Here is a 25,991-nt window from a genome sequence, read left to right on the forward strand (position 1 = left end):
TGGATTCTTTAGATAAAATCCTTATCCTAGTGAAGTCTGTGGGAATTTTATGCTTTACTTCAGTGAGACAGGGATTTCATTGGTTTTTTTGTCTGTGCATTCTTGCTCATTAAGACACCACACTGTCTTCTGTTGCACACTGCAATCCGTATTCTTGTTCAAATTCCGAAAATATAAGAAGGCATTGCAAATCAGCAAACATCTGGATTTCATGCCTGTCCTGAGTCCTGAAAGAGATAGTTGATGCCTCCTGGATCTGGAATGCAGCAATGACTTTGCTCTGAGAAAGAAAGCAAGAAATGCATTTAACCTCTTGAAGCTGGGACTGCAGCCACACGTGGAAGCTCCTGGCAGTATTAAGTTAATGTGACCCCTGCCCTTTAACTTTTAACATGATTCCCCAATTAAGATATTCAATCCATAGAGTCCATTTGTTTTCCAAATCTCTTGCAAGCTGACTTTTCCTTTGATAACAGTTGGAACAGTCTCCCAGAAATAAAAGCTAGAGGAGACAGGGATGGCTTAGTTACTGATCTTTACTGTGCAACTGCTTAAATTTCAAAACAAATCTAAGTAGCATTATCTATGTGCAAAACACTTTCCTGTGTATATCTATTCTAATAACATTGCTAAGTTAAAAATATAAGTATATATCATTTGTGTTTAATATACGTAGTCCTGAAACTTTCCTGACATTGAATATTAAAATATGCATTCTTCATTTTTCAATAATTGTGCATTTAACAAAAATCAACGATATAACTTTAGCTACATGTTTATGAAAAAAAAAATGTTAACAGTTATTTCTAAAATTTCTTTGGGGAAGCAAGAAAGTACATTTTCAAATAATGTGTTCAGTTTATAATTGGCATTACTTCTTGTCTGGAAATATTTTTTGTTAAAAAAGCATTTTTCCCCCAAATTATAATTTATTTCAAACACCCAAAAAAGGAAATTATTTGTCATCAGCAAATAATTTGTTAAAAGCAGATGATTTGTCAAAGGCTCTCACTCAGGCAGTCAGGAGGAGAAGTAAGTCTTCTACCTTTCCCAGGCTCATATCTTTTTCCTATATATCTTCAGAAAACATTACATTTTCAGTAATGTAGTTTTCCCTCTGACATAAGTCAGGGTTTTTTCCTTTCTTCTGACTCTAGAACAGCTCATATAAAAAAAGAAAAAATACTGTTTGGTTTTTGCGTAAACAGGACTAGAATGGAGCATCTTTTCAGCTAGCATACAAAATGAAGGAAGATATATGCTCTTAAAATGCATTATTTAATTGCTTTACTGAAATAAGAATTAACTTATAATCACAAAAGATCCACTAAGTCCTGAAAACATATTTTGGAGAGGGGGGTATCTCAGATAGGTGCGGTCCCAGGTACGGTTTGTGCATCCTGCACGTGTTAAGAGATCAGGCTTGTGCCACTTACTGCAAGATTTTCGGAAAAGCTGTTATGCAAGCTAAGTTTCAGATAAGCACCACTGAAAACCACCCTCAGTTTTTGATGTTGACCTCTCCTCATAGACTAAACCTTAGTGTGGAAGATAACTGCATTCCTAGCTACAGCACCCGTGGCAGGGGCAGGGCAGCTGTTTTACCATGGTAAGCCACTTTTAAGAGACTGTCTGATCCCTGATGTTTTGTTTGGACCTTAAAAACTTGTAACACACAGGAATATGGTTCTGATGCTCATCGTGCATCAGTGCCCACGTGTTTGAACTACAGAAGTGTAATATTCATAAAGCACAAAACTGAAGACCACTGTGTAATTTCTTAAGTTATTTTTCTCAATAATTACAACTTAGTTACTGTGCTGATTAGGTGAAACTTCAAGCCAAACAAGGTAACTTGAGATATATGGGGTTTGAGAGGAGCATAGCTATTGGTAATTAACCATGTTAGAACAAAATAGTGCTGTGGAAGTGGAAATAAATGAGTCAATACAATCAGAAGTAAAGATACAGGAAAGATAGTGTTTCTGCATTAAAGCTCTGAGGTTCCTGAAATGAGGTGCCATTAAAGAATTATAAAAGCAAATAGTAAGATGCTATGATCAGATAATATAATGGTATAAGCATATTGACAATAGTAACTGTACTGCAAAATTAAAAAAACACCAGCAGGACCTACGTCATCTATTGCTCCCTTTCTTTGCTGAACAAAAAAGGGAGGAATAAGGATGATCATCCTTGAAGAAGGAAGAGCACTCCCCCTTCTCTCAGTGTATAATTTGCAACAGACCTTCACTGCCGATGTGATACACCCCTATTCCAAAGGCTGCAAGGAGGGAATCCAGAGATGTGCTGAAATATCTGCCTGCAGCTTAGGAAGCCCAACTGAAATAAGAAATGTTTTGAAGGGTGGCTCATAGTTCCTTATGTGGGTCGCCACAGGCTAATTCTGTAGACAGTCAGGTGCCACCTTTACATTTATTTTATTAAGGTGTGAACTCCTAGACTAAAGTGGGAGAATACTTAGTGCAAGAACTACTTTAGAAACATTTAAATACGGATCTTATTATAGCAACAAAACATAACCGCAGTGTTGGTGATCAGGTTAGTTTGCCGTGTACTTAGTTATGCACTTGACTCAGCAGTAAGGTATTTGCATGAAGTGTAATGGTCTGTGATACACAGGTCAGGTTTCTGTTCTCATAGTCTTTCATTCTACATCTAAATAAACTCATCTATTTCTCCATTTGGCTGAAAAAGCATCTCAGATTTCTAGCCTCCTAGATTGATGGCATGTCCTTAGATTTCCAGAAATGTGTTTTGCAATGTGTTCCGCATTGTCAAGTGGCCAAAAAGCCACTTCTTCACTTTCAGCTTCTGCCTGAGAAGCATCGTCTCTGTCCTGGAGGAAACCTGAGCCCAGTTGCTGCAGTATGGGATACACATGCCCTTTTTCAGCAATAGTTGTGTGCACCTGCAAATACTCCTCATAGAACAGATTGTAAGGAGGTTCCAAATTTTATATGGCACTAGCCCAAGGGTTAGAAATAATTTTGACTACTTCATCCACGTAAACAGTTCATTAAGGTAGCTGTCAGTACTCGACACGAAGATTTGAAGAGGAAGAGTTGGGTTTTGATTCTTTCATGATGAGGAACATGCTGCCAGGACACCCTGGGGGCTGGGGGCAGCTGGCAACCAGGAACAACGGGGGCTTCCTGGGGGTAGCAGGGCAGGGCTTCTCAGCCAGGACCCATCCCACTGCCCCGGCCAGGGAGCAGGGCAGGTGAGGGGGCAGCCGGGGCAGACCCAGCCCCAGGCATCAGGCACCTCCATGGGGATGGGCATAGGCCAGGATGTCAGCCCCTGGGTGGGGGGAACCATGAGACTGGTTAGAGGACTGTTAATGCCACTAAACGCAAGATCTAGCAGTAAGACCCATACTGTCTCAGTATGTAGGATCTGAGCCTAAGTACTTGAACCAGCCCAGGGACATAGCAAAACTGAAAAATGTGAGCCACAGAACAGAGAAGTCACTTTTTTCAAAATATGAGCAGATCATACACACAGTTTTCCCTGGGAGATTTGATGAGACCAGTTACTTCCGCTGCAGTGGAAGCAACGGAGATTTGCCTGGTTTCCAAAATGAGATCTCACTAACACCCAGAGTCGTGAAATGGGATGCACAGTGTAACCTTTAGCTTTCTGCAGTCCCAGTGCAGGTGACCCTCCATGTACACCTAAATTGCCTACAGAATTAGCAGTATTTTAGTGATTTAGTGAATACTGTCTTTTTTTCCCAGCACAGGACAACTGTAGTACCATTAGAGCCCTTTATATAGCTTTAGACTTAAAGAGCAGGAATTTCCCATTAACAGTTACACAACGTGCATGGCAAGAATGAGTGAGTTAGAGAGAGACCTGGATATCAACTTCTATTGTTGTAGGAATCTCTACCTTTTTGTTTACATTACTTCTAAATGGTTGGTTTCTAAAACTATAACAAAGACTTGTTGAGATAGTTTTCTCCTCATTCTCTTCCCGTTCTTCCAAATGTCTATGCGTTCACAACACTTTCATCCTATTTCAGACCAAAAAGCAGCTGATATTTCACAAGATGCTTGAGAATTCTTTCACACAAAGTCAGTAGGTTTTATATACCACATCTGTCTGAGATGGCTCCCAGTAATTCAGTAAAGAACGTCCATCAGTGTAATGTTGTGGGAATGGCCAGCTACTTTAACGTAAAGATTTTCTTTTTTTCTGGGTGAGCATATCTGCAGATTGGTTTTCTTCTACCGCTTGCAGTTAGTAGAGGTCATGTACTGTGAAATGACTAGCATGCAACATGTGAGTAAGAACCTGCAATTATCTCTTTTAAAAATTATCTCATCTCTTTTAAAAATTATGTTTAGGTGAACACCAGTACAGCTTCCTGGCATTAGTGTTTTATTGTTGGTATCTATTTTGTTTGGGTGGTAAACCATAGCCTGTTCCAACAGTGCGTATGCATTTAAAAAAAAAATTTACACATAAGATGTAAGAGCGAAAAGGAACCCTTTCATTGCCTTTTAATTATTGTTAGGAACAATTACCATTCTTCCAGAAAGTAGGAAAAGGAACTGAGTGAAGAGTGCAAAACTGGGTGTAAACTTAGCAAAATTTCTATTACTGCACTGATTCTTTTATATATACATATATTTTGAAGTGGAGGTAAATTGTAGCATAGTTGGCGCTCATGTTTATATAGATTCATTCTAAATTTAACATTCTTTTTGAGAGGCTTGATGGTCAGTCATAATGTCATATATATGGGATGTGCATTTAACGTAACCCAGTAAGAAGCAGGAATCCTCCGTGAAATGGAATGTACACATTCTTCTCGGGAGAATTATGATAATTTCCACAAGAGCATACACTTGTTGGAAACTTGAAATGACTGTTAATATTTATTGAAACTCCTTCGAGAATTTGAAAGCTCTTTTCCTATTAAAATTAATGGGAGGTAGGCATCCCAGGTTCCTAAAGATCTTGTAAATTCTCAACCCATATGGTCAGTGAAAAGCATTCGAGTAAATGAAAGAGAGATCAAAGAAAGGACATATAAATTGTGTGTCTTGTTCTTCGTTCTTCTAGGACTACCATAGAGGTTTTTTCATTCAGTGTTATTTTGTATCTTTGAAATCACAAATTAAAAAGAAACAAGTAGAGACATGACAGGTTCAAAACTTCAAGAAATCAAAATACAAAAATTTTCCAGTTTTTCAAGACTTAAAGACTTTGAATCATGACAATGCTGCTCAAGAATGTTGAGAGATATGGAAATTAATTATTCTTCCCTCATTTGTGTTACCTTAACACATGGGAAGTTTCTTGGCTTAAATGCTCAGTACAGAATTATTGCCCTAACTCTGAGAATATCAGGAATTACAGTCACTTTGCAGCCACTGTAACACCAATGACCAAAACTACATGTAAGGTACAGGTGTTACTCATTGGGGACGAAAGAAGAGAAGTAAACTTTGCTCTCTGTCCTGTCCTGAATAAGCTTGTGCCCTACTCGTACCCTTAAATTCTTAAAACATGGAAGTGCCCATTTAAGATAGTAGTATGTGAATTTGTAACATAGTTCAAATTGTAGTTTTCAATCAGTAAATGATTTTTTTTTTTAATAATTCTTCTTGAATGACTAACTACTGGTGCACAAAAATAACTTCTCTGGATGTTTTTAAAAAGTGATATTGCAGGGATTAATCATGCAGTCAGTACTTGGACAGAATTCCTTCTAAAGTCAATGGCACTTCTGCCTAAATGCAGAGTGTGGGAACATGCCCAAGAAGAGCATTCTATGCTCAGAAAGCGTTTGTCTTTATATTCTGCCATTAGTCCAAATACAAAGTCTGGCACTGCATTTCATGACACGTGCTGCTCCACTAGTTCTGTCTAGAAACAAGATCTTTTCTGTGTAAAATATTTTCACTCTTTCAAGTCAGTATAACAAACAACACGAGGAAAAATAATTTTCTCTGAAACCTTCTTGAATTGAAAATGCTGTAAATTTACAAATTCTGACATATGCCCTTTAAAACTTGTGCATCTACTGTTTTTATTTTCATTATACATTACAAGTTATATCCGTAATGTTTAAAAATGTTTTATTCCAGCGAAAATATGGCTTTTAACCAAATAAAAATGTAAAGCCAACTTGCTCTAAAATCCATCTGGTTTTCATTTTCTTATAATCTATAATCAGGAAATCCATTCATACATGACATATAATTTTTGCGCTTTCAAGTGGATAGTGGAATGCGATGTTCTGCATACAGTCACATCTAAATTGATAATTGTCCAGGCAGAGTGTAATTTTAAAGTATAAGATGAAGGAAGGTTTAATTTGTATATTAGAAGTCTTATACATTTTTTTGCCTCTGAATGTAAATGAGGCCATTCTCTTCGGTGGATTTATCTGAAGGTGGGACAGCTGCCTCAGAGCAGGCCACAGCTTTCTGAGTACAGAGAATACGGTTTAAAGAGCTGGTTTAAATGCAGAGTCTTCTTAACTGCAAACCGCATGCATGCATTCATCATTGATTTTCAAATGATGGGTTTCTGTATCATTGGTTTAAGGTCCACAGTCTTACATTCCTGAATCCACATTATACCAAAAGAATAACAATTTGGTGGCTGGAAAGAGGAATGGTTATTATATGGCTCCAAAATGCTAGCTGGCATAATATGCCATGAACAGCAGAAATCTACTGGTAAAAAGAAGATTGCAGTAGTTCTTAAAAATAATTTGATGTTCTAAAAATATAAATGTAAGAAATGTTATCACGATTCAAAATATTTTACATCAGTAGGTAAATAATATAAAGATCAGACAAAAGTTTCTGAAGAGTAAAGTTTTATACAGATGCATTCTTTCTCTTAATTTTTAATAGTAAATTATATCAAGTAAATCTTACGTGGAAAATGGGAGTTCTTTCTTGTAAGGGTTTCTATTCTCGGAAAATCACAACTGTAGAAACAAACATATACATTACAGTGCATGCTGTTTCATTAAATATCTTAGGTTGTGTGTTGTAGAACTAAAAAAAAAATACACTGCTTCTTCAAACAGCTTCATTTTCTCTTTCTGAACAAATGCTTGTCGTACAACAGATTTCACAAGGCAATCTTACTTCGTGTTGGTAAAATAGCTCCTGTGTGAAACCAGCACCAGAGAAACTCTGCTTTTGCTTCTGTTTCTTCTATTGATCGCTTCTCCACGTCATTAGTTTTTCAGTATTCAGTTTGTAAGAGATCAACTTTTAAAAGGCGCTGTAGTTTCTAGAAGAAAATATTGTGGTATATTCAAAATGCCCCTTCTAATTTTGCCGCCTCTGGTAACACATAACATTAATTAGAGCATAATATGTAGCAAATCTACATTGAGAGCAATGGTTCATTTAAAAAAAAGCCCACTGACACAAAATGGAAAATTCTTGACAGTGTTCTGCTATTTTAGCTTGATAAGTGTAAAATACACTTTTTTTTCATTAACTCATTCTATCTCACTAACTGTAAGATATTATTAAGGAAATAAACAACAAGATTAACTATGAAAAGTATTTTAATATAAAACCTCTGAAGTGATCTGAGTGTTTCTAAATTTTCATCGTAATTCCTTTCTGCAAAGACTTGGGAGATCATGATAATAAAAAGCATGAGAAGAAACAAGCCAGGCCAGACCTATGATTGAAGGTATCTCACAAATATGGAAGTCAAGCACTTTGTGATACTTTTCCTGTGTCCTAAGCTTAGTCTTCACAGTTCAGGGTCTTCCAGAGCTCGAAGTGGTGTTTTTGTATTTAATAGCCTTTGACAGATACTTTTTTTTTCCCATGGATTTGCTGATCTGATAAATAAAATTGGCTGACATCCTTGTGGATTAAAAATATGATATAATGTTATCATGCTTGGACACACTTCATTATCCTAACTAGAAGACAGATTCACTCTCATGTGTTGTCATTTTTATGCCCACCTCATAGATTTTATCGATTTTAGTTTTATAATCCATTTATGTCCTTTAGGGCTGTAAACCTCATTTCACATGCAAAAAAAAGTGAGATACTGAGTTCTTCACTAACTTTGGGACTACAAAGGAAATTAGAAGGTCCAGAGCTTCTAACTCGTAGGGCTCTGCCACACTCACAATCTCATCTTCCCACATTATTTCTAGGTTACGTGTCGCTGCTTGCGAGCTGCGAACAAAAGATGAGCACAGAACAGAAAGCCTCCCCTACCATTTGTTTTCTTGGTATTTATCCGTGAAAGTTTTCTCTTTCTGTACTAGTTTTCGTGCTATTCCCTCTCTATGACTGGGCAGTTTCTGCATCTCTCTTGAGCCTGTGCAGACAGAATTTCAAGGCTACACTAAAAAGTCATCTCTTTCCCCAGACTTTGTGTGGGTAAGAGGTGAAATTAGGCGGATGAAATAGGAAGGTCTCGTTTTTAGTGGAATGGTAGGTCAGTAACCTTAACGGATATACAGTTGTCAGTACTACGTGGCGAGAGAAGGAAACCCTTTCCTGAAAAAGGCAAATGAAGCATTTGCCTGTCAGAAATGTTCCTGGGGCCTGCAGAAAGCAGCAGAGAGATGAAGATGAAAGATAACGGTGGTATTTTCCAAATAAGGTTATGCTCTTGCTCCCATTGACTTTAGTGTTGACAGAATCAGGTCCAAAAAGTGTGGTGAAAGAGAGCCAAAAACATTTAAAAATCTTCCTAGTCCTCCCACTGCCTTTTCTGGAAATTACAGCCTTGCTATACTCATCCTTTGTTTAAAAACAAAACAAAATCATGACCTGGAAAGGGCTGAGTCAGGCAAGGCAGAATCCTCTGTAGTTGTCGAGAAAACACAGCATAGCTTTGACATTTTTTTAAGCGATAAGATTGTCTGACTTCCCTGATTCTCTTGTAAGGCAAACGTTAGATCTTGGCTGCTTTGAGTGCGCAGTATATGGTGCTATATACCATAGTGCTGTAAACAGAGTCGTATAAACACGTTAATTTCAGCACATCACTGAGATGTCGACTGCCATGAGAGAAAGCATTTTCAGACCATTTGTTCCAAATACAGCACGTGTTGTATTTTCCTATAAAGATACATTACATGACACAGATATTTACCTTGATTTTTTTTATTTGACATTTTTAGTGTTCAGTCTTAAGAAATACATTGGAGTTTATAATCATTCTGTCTTTTTTCTTTTCTTTTTTTCTTTTTTTTAACCTAAACAGGAAATGGATATGGCAACCCCCGCAACTCACCAGGTCTGCTGGTCTCACCTGGCAACTTGAACAAGAATATGCAAGCAAAATCTCCACCTCCAATGAATTTGGGAATGAACAACCGTAAACCAGATCTCCGTGTGCTTATTCCACCTGGCAGCAAGAATACAATGCCATCAGTGGTAATGCATTTTCAAAGCATTTTTTATCTACTTCAGATAAGAGATATTTAGGAATTTCAAGGCCTGCTCAAGCAACTAAAATCAGCAGAATAACATTCAACATGCTTGCTTGTTTGGTCTTTCTGTCTAACCTTAAGGTCTGACATCGAGCTGAGGATGTAGGCAGAGCCTGTTCGAGTGCTTTTATGAAGTCATATTTACTTCCTCCCTTTTTTCTATTGAGTGGCAAAATAGGAACTGTGTCCTGCACAGTCTAAACTTCTGCACTCTCTTTCCTAGTAGCTGGAAAAGCCTTTCCTGGATTTGTTATAAAGGCTGAATTTAACCCTGAGTATTCCTAACCTACTGTGTTTTTCATAAATATTTAGCCACACAGACTCTCAGCAGATGGCAGATTAACTACAAATAAATTAATTTGAACTCTATCACTCTGAGCTCCAAAGGCCAAATTTTGTGATGATAAGTGGTAGGTAGTAAATAGATAGAGCAGGATAAAAAGGAGCATGAAATTGCTGTATCTCCTGCCAGGATTAACAAAACTTAGGCAGGCTATTATGCTAGAAGGTTGAATCGTGAAGGTGTCGTATGCGTATCATGTAGTTCCCTTCCGAAAGTTGGTTAGTGGTTGCAAGTAAATCTTTCATGAGTGATTTAACATTAAAAGTGAGCTTAATTTTAAAATGATCCTGATGGTAAATTTAAGTGACACTATAAACACATTTTACCATTATGTAACAGACACTATTAAAACAACTTCCAGGCTGGCTACTTCAGCTTGACGCATAATAAATTAACTTGGAACATCAAACTAAAACCCCCCATAAATGTGATGCTGCCTTCTGAGAGGATAAGTAACAAATAGTCTCCTACGGGGCAATGCTCAAAGTCGACCAAGGCAGTGACAGGCTGTCTGCATCAAATGATTTATTCCAAGGTCCTTAAAACTGATACTTTCCAAGGGATTCTGTGAATGGTCAGGTCTCCTGAAACCAGGTTTAGCAACACAGTCTGCAGCCACTGGGGCCGTGGAAGGAATAATGAATCCTTAGAGAAAGTCTTGTTTTGAAAACTGGGTAGATTGTCCTTGCCGTTGAAACAAACATCCCATTAGAAGGACAAAGAGGAGATCTATGAAGTGTTATCTTTCCAAACTACGCTCAGAAAGTGTTTAATTTGCTGCCCCTATCAGATGAAGCTATTCCCTCGGCTAGAAATCTGCATCCTGGTAAATATTTATATTCACTAATTTTTAATGCTCCTTTCCTATGCACTCAGTCTGAGGACGTTGATCTGCTTCTGGTAAGTGGTAGTGATGTTCATCTTAATAACGAGGAAAAGAAAAGCAGTTCTTTTGTACGATTGATACTTGTGTAGGTGGAGTGTTGGTTGAAATAAAATGGAAAACTTTACCACAACTGTTTTGTGAACAGAAAGGTCACCATAATTTTTGAAATTTAGCAGTATGGCAGGCCAGGTGCAGTTGTTGCACATATTCACATTGTGCATGCTAGAATAAAGCTTTCTTGTTGCTGGTGCTTTGAGGGCGTGCAAACTTGCGCTGTTGAAGACGGCGCAGCCTTCTGGCATTTTTTTGGTGGCTCTCTGTTCATTTTATCCTGCCACTCACAGGATTAGAGTTCTCCAGTGCAATTTTTACAGTGCAACACCTAGTGCCCCGGAGTTAAAGATAAGCGTGTAACTGCTGTGCTACCTCACGCTCTTGAAGTTTGCTTTATGGCACAAAAACGAAGTAGTCAGAGCACCATCTGCTGGTAAGAGTTCTGTGCTCAGCAGCCCCGGGGTGCCCCTCACTTCCAAAGCATAAAATCCAGTGGGGCTGGGTTTGGGGTCTTTTCTTTTGCCCTTTTTTTTTTTTTTTTTGAGTGAAAAGGAAAACAATGGGAATAGGGCTTACATATTTCATTTCATCGATTTTTCACACGATCTCTTCTTCTACCCACAATAAAAGCAATCTTACTTGTTACTAGTTCAGTTACCTAGGAGATACTGATGTAATGGGTTACTATGGTGACAACTGGTCTCTTGAAGGCTTGTAAATGATAGGGTTGGCAGAGTTCATAAAAGCCACATGTTAAATGATTAATTTCTAGGAATTTGTATCAGCCTGTATTTCTCATGCACAAAACATACCCAGAAAGCTAATACACTCAACTGACTTAAAACTACTCAATAATATGTTTATTTTACTTACTTTAAAAGAATCAGAGGATAAATAACTCCCAGTCTGCTCAGTCATTGGCTACTCCAGTGGTTTCCGTAGCAACTCCTACTCTACCAGGGCAAGGGATGGGAGGATACCCATCAGCCATCTCAACAACATATGGTACTGGTAAGTATGAGTGCAAGATGTGAAGGGTGGGGGAGGGAGCAAGATGCTGACAAATGTCTATCTCGGTATTAATGAATTAGCTAATGTTCGTTGGGAGAAACTGAAAAATTCATAGCTGATAGGCTTTTGCTCTGTATTTACTTATTCTATATCTGTAACTAACTTGAGACATATCTATTTAAAAGTTAGCTATTTTGTTCAAATGGAAAACTGCTTTGATAGCTTTCCTTCATTGGCTTTAATAAGAAATGTAACTTAAAAGACATTTCTTAATCCTTTCAATACCACAGGTAATTTCATATAGTTGCGTACACCTTCCTAAAGTCATAAGGGTCATGGGAGCAAGCAGCTTCACTGGCTTCAAAGCGGAGTTCAGTAACTTTGTGGGCTATCACATAGTTACCTGGGAGAGACTAGAATGAAGCCTCGGGAGATCCTTTCCAGTTCCCATTGCACATTGCTGCTGTATAGAACATGCTGGCATGCAGAGCCAATGCTCGTACAGAAGACATGCATTGTTCAGACACAGGCTGCCTGCAGGAAAGACTGCAACCAAAATATTGTTATGTTTTTCAAATCTTTGACTCTGTGAGAATGCATCTATAGTTATGGTGGATATACAAGCTAAGAATGCTTTGGATCTTCCAGATCCAGAAAAGCCCTGCTAAATTACAGAATAATTATTAATGCATTATTTGCTCCCAAGCTAATGAGTTGAGGGAAGAGGAAGGTCTACTTTTTCTGCTGCAACTTAATGTGATTGGTGTAATTAAAATTAAAAGGCTTATAAAGTGACATGTGAAAATTACGATGCTAGTTATTGTTTAATTGCTTCCTCTTCAATTCTCTTCTAATTGCTGTCTTTTCTGTTTTCAAATCTAGAATATTCTCTGAGTAGTGCAGATATATCATCTCTCTCTGGGTTTAATACAGCCAGTGCTCTTCATCTTGGTTCTGTGACTGGCTGGCAACAGCAACACCTACATAACATGCCACCATCTGCCCTCAGTCAATTGGGGTAAGCAGTGTTTATTTTATTGTTCTACAGCAACTTCAGTCTCCCCAGTAATCCCAAATCTGAAATATATCAAGACAACATATCAGCACATATTTACTATGTGTAAGAGCTCCATTTCCCAAAACTGGAACTACTTATTTCATGAAAAGTTTGCTAGGTAGCTACAATGAAATATTCTGTGTCCATGACATTTTCTCCATAGTGTAATAAGGACTGCTGTTCATGTTTTATTCCTTGTTTCTTTAAATAGCATTTTATTTCACTACTAAAGACCAAACTAAACACTTATATTGTGCTGTTGCTGTATTTTGCCATTTATGCTTTTGATTTCCAGTTACTATAGCACAAATATTTACAGTAAACTTGAAAATTTTCTAAATATTTTTAATCAACTAAGAGTGACATAATGATTTGACCTGAGATTAAGCCTTCACCTTATATAATAATCACAGACTCCTTTCTGCTCAACTCTGACATTCAAGTTTCATTTCTTTGGATATGTTTTCTACGAGCAAATAACGTAGTTAGGCCTAAGAACTGTAAGCCCACAAAACTCACTGTGATTTGCCTGTGTTGAGGAGGATAGGTATTCGTGCCCTCTAGTGGCTAATTTCCAGACATTTATTCAAGATTGGTGAAGCACACTGCTAAATCATTTCAGGATTTTTAAAAGTGTGAAAATTCACACAGGGAAGTCACCTAATGCGTTCTTGAAAAAGCAAGCTATTGGCTCATTGAAGTGAACTTTAAGAGTATGATTTTCAAAAATCTGGTATCTGCAGTTTCTATTAAGTAAGGCTGTAGGCATTCACCAGCACGCCACACATAGCCTAAGGTATGGCTAGACATGTTTGAATTTGAAAAGTTTTCATTATAAAAATAGACGCTGAAAACAGCTGGAGTGTATTTATGAGGAGAAATTTAATTCACATGCATTTGAAAAGTAAACAAAAAAGGTGTTGCACATATGTGCTAATTTTTTTGCAAGATGGTTGCCATAGTGTGAAACTATTTAATACTATAAATGTGGCTTAAAATTCAAAATTCTCCTTCTAATTTATCTGACCACTTTTTGTAACTTACTATAATTTCTTTACCATGTACAGATGGTTTGGGTTTTTAAAGGACAGCTATACAAGTGTTTCAGAGGAAACAAAAATTTTTTAAACCTCATTTTTATATAAATAAGCATATATAGATACTAACTACATAAAAACATACAACTGAAATAGTTGCTGTGCTAGAAAAAATAGTCTTAATACCTTTCTCTTACGCTTCTTCTATTTTCTTTTTGAGTTTGCACTGTTTCTGCGGCAACATTCAGGCTAACTGTACAAGTAAAGACATAAAGTCTCAAATAAATTGAAAACTCACATGTTAGATATCAATGTATAACCTTACAATAAGCTGATTGTTTTCAGTGGCGTACCAAAGAATGTAACAAGGCTATTTGGTTAACCAAAAAAGTATAAATTAAATCCTAAACGAACTACATGCCTTTTCAGATATGTCACACATCGTCATCTGTTTCTAATTCATATCACAGAATGTCAAAGTGTAATGGCTGTGGCTGGTGGAATACATTCTGAGTTGCTACTTTTATTATTATTCTTTCAGTGATTTGTAAATGAATTCAGCTATGAAAGCTTCTTCACTGACAGTTCTGGAGAAGTCTTCTATCTCTGCAGAAAATCATAAGCATTTCTTCATATTATTTTAATCACTGAGTTCTATGTGCAAAAGCACCTGTGCTAACTTTTGGATTATTTTAAAAACTTCAAATTATACAGAACATATTCAGTCCATGTCAACCTGATCTAGAATTTACAGGAAGATTAAAACAATCACAGAAAATTATAGTCATCCCCAGGTATTTGAGAAAATAGATCTAGAAAGGGTTTGAGAACCCAAATCCCTGTGCTGAGTGAGGTGATATACTGGAAAGATGTGGCAACTGTGAGATGTTTGTTGGTAACAGTAGGCTGTAAAGACCTGTAAGAAAACAGAGTTACTGGAAGAGATATCCTAGTTCTCCAGCAGGTTTTGTTTTTCTCCGAAGCCTAAACGTGAAAAACAGCTCCCCTTCCTCAGTGCATGGCAGAAGAATATGGTTAGTAATAGAATAGGATATGGTTAGACGTATTAGCTTGCCCCAGATAAGTCCCCAGCAATTTCAGCAGCACTGTCAGAACCATCTCTAAGATAATTGAAGAAGATCTCTACAACCTGATTCTTAACTCTTCACGTTGGCTCTGCAATTAGCAACCATACTAGTGCCAGTGGGCTTGAGGGCAAATACCTGAGGGACATAGGAGTAGTTCACTTTCCCTGTCTGCCCAGCTTTTGGCCTTTTGCTGAGCCTGGTGAAGAGAATAACAACGTAGAGGATGTTTTGATATGACTGGGACATTAAAACAAGTCAGACTTTTCAACTTTTTAGGTTAAAAAGCAAAATAGTACTTTCATGGTCTTCTAACTAGGTCTACATATGGAAAAAATGCACAAAAATTCTATTGAAAATCAATCCCTCCCAAAATTGTGGGATTTTTTCTGAATATTGCTGCAATGTCTCTTACAGAGAGGGTTACTGCTTATTTAACATGGACCAAAAAGTCTACCTAGAAGTTAATTGCTGCTATCCAGAAGAGAAGTCCATTCCAAATTTTGAAATAAATGATCTAAATTTTGTAGGCACAAGTCTATTACATGGAAAATGTTCTCTTTCATCCATATTTCCCAGTCTAAGAGAGAATCTTTTCTTCCTTACCTTAAGTATCATCCACAAGTGAAATTTTGGCTTTCCTAAAGTATAAGTGCAAGCATAAAAACAGTATTTCATCTGAAGAATCTTCAGTATAGATAATTGTTTATGTAAAAGAAGTTTCTCCAAACTTTTACCCACCCGAACAAAAAATTGTCCAAATTCATGCATACTGTTGACTTGTTCTGTGACTCTTACATAGCAAGCTTATTACTTAGCAATGATTAATTTTGATTAGGTAATAGCCATATGGGCAAATATTTTCCATTGAATCATTTTTACTGAAAAATTTAGATGCGGTGACATCATGTTTTCTGAATTTGTATCAGTTCTGCCAACTTCCTTGTTTTGAATAAAAACCTTACATATTTAGGATTGAGCCTTTTTTCTTATGCCACCATTGTAAATAAGACGTTCCAGTGATTCAGTTTCATATTATTCTTCATTTAGAAATTTCTTTTTAAAGGGTAGACGTTAACATGTGAGACCTAGTGAAAATATCTTGACACAGAAATTTTTATTCTGCTTTTACATTTATCAGAAAATATGAAAAAGCAACTTTGCTTTTACCTAAAAGAAAAAAAGAGGGGGTGGAGGAAGGTTGCATTGCTAGCAAGTCAAAAATATCCTCTATTCTCCTAGTAACAGCACATAACTAAAGTTACATAATTAAATTTTGCAGTGAATTTTCAGTGGTTCCTTATATATTTATTTATGGGGGAAAATGATATGAAGTGTGGAAGTAAACTAATAAAAGAAAAGGTTTGTGAGGCTTTCTCTTCCTTCAACAGACCACTTTCTCCCTCTGTAAACACTTCTATCTAGTGCACGTTCATGTCCTCACTCATCACCTACTCAGATCTGCACTTCTATCTGTGCATGCTGAGCTTCCATACAGCTGGAGATTCGAATAGGTGGAGGCACACACAGAACCGGTCTCACTGGCATCTCGCTGGACTCATCCTGACTTGCTTCCCACCTCTTACACGGCAGAGCTGTGTAGCTGTTCAGTGTTGAACCCAGATAGGAACCAGCATTTCTCCCATGTGGCTGTTGTGTTCTAAATAAACATCACTATACTGGTTTAATAGGAACTGCTATTAAAACATTAATTTTCTTCATTGCAATGATAAAATGAAACGTTTTCATACACTATATGGAAAAAGGTGATTACGTCAACAGGAGTGGACTGCATGGCACTTACTGAGTGCTTATAATTGCACACAATCCTTTGAAGTCATTTGCTTTATTTCCTCTGTGGATTTTCCATATTAAAAACCTGTTTGTTTTCCAGTGAACTTAGTGTAGGTTTCAAATGATGAAAATAGGACCAAAATTACATAATTATATGAAGCAACAGTGTAAAATATACATTGATACACATAGATACAAACAGCTGTTTCTACACTCACACACACGCATACATGAAAAGAAATCATTTTGTAGCAGACAATTCTCATTTTTTATAATACAGCTTCTATTCTAGAGGTCAATTCTCTGTTTAGAATACGGGTCTAAAGACTGCACCTAAGTATGTACTATTTCACTGTTCACCATCTATGTGTAACACTAGGTTTCCCTTGTAATCGATCATTTTAGTTTACATAAGATTCTCATAAAAATGTTTCAGAAAATTTTAATGAAATAATGTAAATTCTAGTCACCAAAAAACAGATATTAAAATTCAGAAATAGTTTTAGCAGAAAAAGACTGTATTTAAAAAGAAAAAAAAATTTGAATGATGACTCAAAAGAATTGCTTTAATTTATTTACATTATTTTAAACCTCAAAAATTTAGTCCTGACCTCCCAAAATGACTTCTTAACCTTTTTTCAATTTACAAAAAAGTGTTCAAAATGCAGATCAACCTATAGCATTTTTAAAACTGCCACAAATTTGTATGCCAGGTGTTTACATAACCCTGCTGATGAATCACAAGGAATCTAAAGAAAAGTCTATACAGATGCATTCTCATATTCGCTTCTGAAACACTATTAAAAAAGCAACATCGCAGTACAGCAATACTAGCTCTATTTCATTGAAAATGTAGCTTATCCCTCTAGATTTGTTCCTCTGGGGGCTGTCACACAGTAAAATGCAAGTATGTTCCATGTGAACAAATCTGACGGAATACGGTTGTTTTTAACTAGCATGGGTTTTTTAGCTATCCCCAGCTTTGCAAAGTGACATGTCATCTGCTCATATCAAACACTTCTAAATCAAATCTCCAGGCTCCACCTTCAGATTTAGCTATAAGCTTGGCATCTAAAATCATATGTAATCTTATCATACGTGCTAAACTGGCAGCCTGTTTTCCCAGGTGAAGTCCTAGTATCTCCTAAGCAACTGAAAAATAAAGTCACTGGAAATGAAAAGCAAAAAAAAAAACAAACCAACAGGAATGTATTTTTGATTCTTGTTGGATTCTTTTCAACAAGTTTTCAGGAAAAGAGTGGAATATTTCACTAAACTGGAATGATGAAGTCTGATATTTACAGTTTCTTATATGTGTTAATTTAACAGTTATAAAAGCAAAGAAAATGTCCTCTTTGCCAAAAAAAAAAAATGCCTACATTTGCTACTCTGAGGGCTATTACTCACGAACTCTGTGAGTTATGAAAGGGATTGCTGCAAATTTGGCACATTCTGCTGTATAGGACTGAAGGGTAGATAAAAGCAATTGGAGGTAGAACATCCTGTTTTCTCTGTTTTCTAACAAGATCCATCCATTATTAAAGACTGCAATAATTCCTGATAAAAGCAGCTGATATCATTCAATATTGAAGCCACATAGTGGCATTTAAATCTCTCAGAAGAAAACATTTTGTCTTTCATCAAAGTTGTAGTAAATGTTGCTTAAGTAAAGCCCAACTCCCAGTTGATGAGGTATCAGGAAAAGTGGCATATTTCAATAAGTGAAAAGACCACATCTAAACTTAATTGTTTCTTCTACATGCTTAGAAATTACTTGTAAATCCCGATATTTCTTCTGCTTGCAGTAAAAATGCCTGCACATGCCTTCGGGTTTAAAATCTTATGAGGCCAAGTGGTCTGTTGCCCCTACTGCCTTCAGTCTCCTCCTGTATAAATACTCCAGAGGAGAAACCTTGAAACTGTGTCTCTGGGGTTAGACACTAACTTCAGCCTAGCAAATGGTCCCTGAAGTGGAACGTAATGGAACTGCATGTTGAGAACTCTATTTTAACAGCGAAGAGAAAAGTCAGGTTTTACCAGGAGGTGGTGCTTTTGTACAAAACATCCTGCAGATGCAAGCGATCTCATTTCTCCCATAGAGATAAAGCGCATTCTCAGTCTTCACTCTCCTCCCTGCCTGTTTCAGCTTTCCTCTGCCACTACCTGCCCACAAAAATGCACAGAAAGAAAATGAGCTTAGAAGAGTTATATAGCTTGCCTTTGAAAAAGTTTTAGCCTAGCAGTTTCTCTCGATGCTAGGAGCATCCACTGAGCTGGGCTCTCCTATAGGCAAACAGTACAATCCCCTGATATCTTCCACTACTCTTCAGCTTCTCTTTGGTAGTTTGTTCAAAAGCATTCTGAAGTTATGAATTCATAGATTTAAACCATAAAATCATTCTAAATCCTTGCCTGCCTGTGGTATTTTATTAATGTCAATCCTAAGACCAGTAATTTCAACTCTATTCTGAAAGGTATATGTACCTGGCCCAAATTTTTTGTTTCTGTTTTGCATCTGAAGTCGCATGAACTGCGATAAAAATAGTTGGGTGCATTCAAAGTAATGGGATTAATGCCAGCAGAAAGTCCGTGCCTCCCCTGTCTCAGCCGGTGCATACACACACACAAGCATTAGTTATAAAGAAACCTGCAGGTGGTTCCAACAGTGCAAAGGCTCGCCTTCCAAAATTTGTGGTGACACTTGAGTCAAAAAAAGGAGAGAGATTGAAAGCGAGACCTCCTTTCAAACCGAGGGCACGTCCCGCTCAAGCCGACCACGTTTGTTGCGATGCTTTCATCTCTTTGAATTTGTGAATTCTGCCCAGAAAACAGCCCTCGTGCTCTCTGCGTGCGCTGGCCCTGCGCGAGCCTTTACACTGGTGTTCTGTGTGAGTGTTTGTGCATATCTGGGGGCTCCATGCCTCCTCCGTCTGTAACTGGGTTTCCTTTCCTCCTACAGAGCTTGCACTAGCACTCATTTATCTCAGAGTACAAATCTCTCCCTGCCTTCTACTCAAAGCCTCAACATCAAGTCAGAACCTGTTTCTCCTCCTAGAGACCGTACCACCACACCCTCGAGATACCCACAGCACACGCGCCATGAGGCGGGGAGATCTCCTGTTGACAGTTTGAGCAGCTGTAGCAGTTCCTACGATGGAAGTGACCGAGAAGATCACCGGAACGAATTCCACTCCCCCATTGGACTCACCAGACCTTCGCCGGACGAAAGGGAAAGCCCCTCTGTCAAGCGCATGCGGCTCTCTGAAGGATGGGCGACATGATAACATTATTACCTATTAGTTTTTTTTCTTGCAGTGTGTGTGTGCTATACCTTAATGGGGGAGGGGGGGTCGATATGCATTATATGTGCTGTGTGTGGAAAAAAAAAAAGTCAGGTACTCTGTTTTGTAAAAGTACTTTTAAATTGCCTCAGTGATACAGTATAAGGATAAACAAATGCTGAGATAAGCTTAGCACTTGAGTTGTACAACAGAACACTTGTACAAAATAGATTTTAAGGCTAACTTCTTTTCACTGTTGTGCTCCCTTGCAAAATGTATGTTACAATAGATAGTGTCATGTTGCAGGTTCAACGTTATTTACATGTAAATAGACAAAAGGAAAACATTTGCCAGAAATGGCAGATCTTTACTGAGAGAGAAAGCAGCTGTTATGCAACATATAGAAAATGTACAGATGTTTTGACAGACCCAGCGGTTGGGTGGCCATGAATTGATGCTAGAAAGAGACTGGGTCACCTAACATACCGAAAATGCTCACAAACATGCAGGCATATCATTAGAGTATGGCACTCAGTTAAAAAGGATCAAAACATTTAAAGAGGACCATACTTGTAAAAATGTTGAGTTCGAGGGCTAACATATTTAATTTTAAAAATTCTGGGTCTGCATCACTTATTAAATAAAAAAAAATATAAAAATATGTACATTACATTTTGCTTATTTTCATATTAAAAAGTAAGACAGAGTTTGCAAAGCATTTGTGGCTTTTGTAGTTTCCTTAAGCCAAAATGTGTTCTTTTTTCCTTGATAGCTTCGCTAATCTTTTAAACAGTCCTGAAGAAACAAACTAAAAGGACTTTTTGTATAGAAAGCACTACCCTAAGCCATGAAGAACTCCATGCTTTGCTAACCAAGATAACTGTTTTCTCTTTGCAGAAGTTTTGTTTTTGAAATGTGTATTTCTAATTATATAAAATATTAAGAATCTTTTAAAAAAATCTGTGAAATTAACATGCTTGTGTATAGCTTTCTAATATATATAATAATTATGGTAATAGCAAAAGTTTTTGTTATCTTAATAGTGGGGAATTATATTTGTGCAGTTGCACATTTAACTATTTTCTTTCGGTTTTCTTTTACTGGGTATACATTTTACAGGTCGAAGTCAGCTGTTGAAAGACTGATCTGTAAAAAGTTAGAATTTACCCATGGTGTAACAACTTAAATCATTTTAATACAGCATTTTACAATCAGTTGGGTGAACTGCGATCCATTGTATATACTGATTAGTTCTTTCATGCTGTTTTGTGCATTGTAACAAGTTAAGGGCCCTTCTATTACTTAATGTCCTGCGTATCTTGTAGTTTTCCATGGGTTAAATGACAAAGTGGCATAACTTGGCCCTTTCTCATTAATGAAGCTGGTATTCTGCCTGTCGGAATCGGATGTACAGCTCTAACGGCTGTCAGTTACGTGAGTGCAGGTGAATATTTGCGGAAGCAGTAGGGAGAGTTAAAGGGAGGGATCGGCACGAACATGCCTATGATAAAGATTACTCCCCTCTCTCACAGATGTAAAACTCCTCGAGAGCTCGTCAATTAAAGGACCATTCAAAAGTCGATTGATCTTGCACCGCCAATATTGGCCACCAGGTCCCTGGTTCTCACGGACCTCTGCGGTCACGTCATCTCACAGTGGGCACGTTGTTGAACAACGCTCCCTGTGTATTTGCACCCTAGCAAGATTTGCTTCAGCATATGGCATCCACATTTTCTCCTGCCTCATATTGTTCCTTTGACTTAAATTAGCTTGACCTGAGGGAGTGTATCGTTTCTTTAAGTCCCTCTTTGTCCCTCTTGTTTATTAGAAGAAAATGGTATATTCAAATGTTTCAGTTTAACCTTTCTGTTGAAGGGAAAAAATGTTTAAGCAAAATGTTAGTGCCATAGTAAAACTGTAATATTTCTCCTTTTTCCAAGAGTCCTTCCAACTCTCACCTACATACATTGACACTATGATGAAGGCTATAGCTGTGACAGCTAAATATCAACACAGAATATTTTGTTAAGGGAAATCCACACTCCATTTCCCACCTATACATGCAGTTGCTGTGCACTGCTCAGTGACAGAGTGTACCTCTCTGTAGTAGAGAATGATGAACAGACTACAGCGTGCATTAGAACATACGCTTTTCACTTATCATGACTTTATAGAAGCTTGCCTTACAGGCACTCTCAGCCGTGCAGGGGCTAGTGCATAATCTGGAAACTCTTTAAGCAGAATACTGTGCTACTAATGCATCCATCTTATCTTGTGTAGCAATCTGCAGGGTAAAGAAAAAGATACGCATGTTTAAAAAAAAACAAAAAAAAAACAAAAAAAAACCAAAAAAATGAAAACAAAACAAAAAAAAGGTAAAATGGGGCCCATAATTAATTTTAAAACACAAAAAAACTGTTTTTGAAACCACTTTCTTCACCTTCAGATGAACCTATACTCGTATTCTCTTCTGAGAATTTTAAACTTTGGTGTGTCAAAAATATGCAAATATATCACAAATGTACCTTGTCATTTCAAGAAAAAATACAACTTTATCAGTATTGTAGTAGAAACTTGTCAGTGGGGAAGGGGATTTGGTCTATTGATATATGAAGAATAGCCATATTAATAGTTTACCTTGCGATTTGCCTCAGCAACGCATGAAAAAGGAAAGATATCGTATTTAACGAAGATGCAGTGTAATATATTACTGCAAGTAACTAAGCAGAAAGTAGCGTGAAAAGTATTGCCTGGGCAATTTATATTAACTCTGACAGTGATTTTTGTATAAACACAAGTAGAACAGAATCACGTGAAAATAAATGCCAGTCATCCCTCTTGTTCCTGCTGCAGAGGGCAACTAACTTATACTGGCAAAATTGTGGGGGATAATGCATATTTGCAAACTGATCTAATGATAAGAAGCACAACTTTGATTGTGAAGTCACTTTCTGTAAACTATAACTGTCTACCTTTCTTGTTCCTTTATCTGTACCTTACCATTTATTGTATTTGCAAAGCTAATTTGGGTTTATTGTGTGATTCCTTTGTATTTAAGGAGTTTGGGGCAGAGCCCTGAAAGAGTATTAACATTTACTTTACCTTAACCCATGCTATATAATGTTTTAGGCAACATTCTTAATTGTAAGTTCAAACACCTGAAGTGGCATTCTAGACATCTGCAAGTATTGTTATAGCTAAGCTAACCTCTATTAAAAGGTGTTGTCAGTTAGTGTTTAATTGCTGGTGACAATTATATGATATACCCTATCTGCACAACCTGTATATTGTATGCATTGAGCCATTCGCAGTAAAGCTTTTGTCATTTCAGTGTTTTTCAAAAGTTGTGTTTTATAACAAAATGGCTTATATTTTTCCCAGAAGAGGAATTTAGCAGTTTTTAATGAATAATATAAAAATATCTGTTGTCCTCAGATCTTTTTCAGGTAAAGCTAGCGTAAGAATTAAAAGAACTCATAGACTGTTTTCAAGGATGTCAACCCTTTTGTATTGTATGTGTTATCCTATATACCCTCTTTTATCTATAGTCCTAACAGAGCTGTTTTGTTTTCCTCTTTCCTTCGCCTTGAAGGTAAATGCTTTGTAATTTTTTAAAAGCCACTTGAAACCTCAATAAAGGCTGTTGCCTAAACATGGCATACTTCATCTGTTCCTGTTTGTGCCATCTGCTGTGATGTCGTCAGTTATATGGCATTAATTTCCTGCCACTACAGGTCTCTTGAAGGACTGATGGAACATTGGTGTCTGTTAGAATGCTTCAGACTGTAGATGTAATAAAAGGCTTTTGTTAATATATTTTAACCAAAGATGTGGAGCAATCCAAGCTTTGAGCCACAGACCTTCTGCATCAAAACTATCTATCTGTTTGATTATTTTCCTAATCAGGTGTTGCATTTCTACCTTCCCTGCTCATACCTCAGACTGATCCGTACCTCAGTTTGATTCAAAAAAGGTCAGTTAAGTAACTCATTTTAAAAAAAAAAAAAAAATGCAGTACCAGAGTCTTGTGTGGAGTAACTAATATCAGACCTGGGTTACCGCAGGCATTACACTTGGATTGCTTCAGATGGTTTGTTGTATCCTTTTTTTCTTTTTTTCTTCTCTTTCATGGGGATTTGCTTCCATTAAACAATGGTGATAACAAAATAGCTTGTAAATGGGAGCATACAAGCATTTGCAACAAATATTAAAGTAGAGGCTCACAGCGGCATAAGCTGGACTTTGTCGCCACTAGATGACAAGATGTTATAACTAAGTTAAACCACATCTGTGTATCTCAAGGGACTTAATTCAGCTGTCTGTAGTGAACAAAAATGGGAAAATTTCAAAAGATTCTCCTGCTGGAAATAAGGTATAATTTGTATTTTGCAGACAAATCAGTAAAGTTACTGGCTTTCTTAGTGATACGGTGTCCGTGGTGCATTTTTTTATTAATTTAAATGATGTTCCGTTTTCACTGTTTTGCACTGTAACACATGAAAGAATCAGCACTTTAACAATTTTTGCTTAGAAAGCTAAGCACCCTTTTATGGCGCCCTGAGCCTGTCGGTGCCTCACAAATGTTAATGCCCCACCACACATCATCCCACCAAGTTAGAGAAACTCCATTACTCCTCTGGAAGTTAGTGTCGTTTGGAATCAGGTCATCTGAATCTGGCCCTGCGGTCTGAGCTAGCAGAGGAGGTGAGATAACGCCTGGCTTTTAGGCACTTAGTCCCTGACAGGGAATCCAGATTCCTGTATATACATGTCCTGCAATTTCTGCCAATTTTGCAGAGAACCATGCAAAAACCCTACAAAAAATGCATGTTCTGTGTCAAAATCATGTATCGTTGGGCCTATGCTTTAAGTATATTCTTTAACGTGATAACTTCATAGGGATTGCATCAGAATTAATCTATTCTCTTTTGTGTACTTTTTTGTTGTTGTTTATTTTTTTCCCTGCTAACATTTATAGCTTTGCAGTCTAAGAATACAAGGATCACTTTAATTCAACAAGATGTTTTTTCATGCCAGTGGCAGACAAGCTATTAATAACTTAAGGTGCTTGGTGAATGTGGCAATTTCAAAAATAACATTACGAGGCCTAGTTTCTAAATATGTTTATGAAAGAAAACAGCTGTGCTGTTATTTACCTGTTGCTTTTAATGACTTTTTTTTTAAAGAGAAGCGTTTCTAGTATTGCAGTGTTGGATACAGCATAATGATTAGATGCTAAAACTGAGATTAAATGTCATTGGTTTTATTACATAATACATTTTTCTAAAGCAAATCACTTTTTGTCATCATTGGCAAGGATAAGCGAAATATTTCTGGAAATGCAGTTGAAGTGTAATACTCTCCGATATCTTAGAGAATTCATATCTGGGAGTACTTGCTTCTGCAACAAGTCATCTATGTGATTAATATTGATAATGCTATACTTGCACTGGAAAAGGAATTCCTTAGCAAATAAAGTCTGTAATATACTCAGTTTTCTTATTTATTACTCCAGAAAAATAACCATACGCATTCTGATTACTTTGCTTTAGATTCTATGAAGTATCTTTTTAAACAATTTTTAAAATTGTGTGTTGCACTAGAAGTGAGGAGGTCACCAGTTCTTTAAGTAAGTGTCATTCTGAAGAGCAATTGTAAAGTGTGTGGTCTGGGATAACTTCTCCATCCTTCTCCATCCAAAGTGTTTGCTTTCTCTCCAAAGTTTTTCCTTTTTTTTCTTTAGCAACATAGCATCTTTTTAGAACTGGAAACCTATGCTGAGGCAGTTGTTGCATAATTTTCACAAAAGAGAGCTCAGGCTGTCAGTTCTGTTTATTCCTTTGCGTATTGTCAACCCATTCATACCTAATCCTTCCTCAGATGTAATGCCTACATTTCCACGGGTAGAATACTGGGTGGTGAGGGGGTCCGGCAAAGAGGAATGATTTTAAAACAATCAGTCCATTTAGTC

At 37.1% G+C, this 25,991-nt stretch overlaps 1 protein-coding gene across 13 annotated transcripts in view; it reads left to right on the forward strand.

Annotated features, from left to right (window-relative positions):
- The window catches only part of MEF2C (myocyte enhancer factor 2C), a 128,094-nt gene extending 105,759 nt beyond the window's left edge, over positions 1 to 22,335 (forward strand). For 5 of the 13 annotated variants that reach the window (XM_075137773.1, XM_075137771.1, XM_075137774.1 and 2 more), the window contains exons 7-10: positions 9,244 to 9,416; positions 11,637 to 11,766; positions 12,649 to 12,784; positions 19,795 to 22,335. In XM_075137773.1, the coding sequence (XP_074993874.1) occupies positions 9,244 to 9,416; positions 11,637 to 11,766; positions 12,649 to 12,784; positions 19,795 to 20,020 (665 nt within the window). In that variant the 3' untranslated portion in view covers positions 20,021 to 22,335. Of the gene's footprint in view, positions 1 to 9,243; positions 9,417 to 10,691; positions 10,716 to 11,636; positions 11,767 to 12,648; positions 12,785 to 19,698 lie in introns of all 13 variants that reach the window. The other 8 variants (XM_075137775.1, XM_075137764.1, XM_075137765.1 and 5 more) reach the window with 3 other exon arrangements.
- Positions 22,336 to 25,991: the final 3,656 nt, after the last annotated feature.

The sequence above is a fragment of the Calonectris borealis genome, chromosome Z (genome assembly GCF_964195595.1).
Source record: "Calonectris borealis chromosome Z, bCalBor7.hap1.2, whole genome shotgun sequence".
NCBI classification, from domain to species: domain Eukaryota; kingdom Metazoa; phylum Chordata; class Aves; order Procellariiformes; family Procellariidae; genus Calonectris; species Calonectris borealis.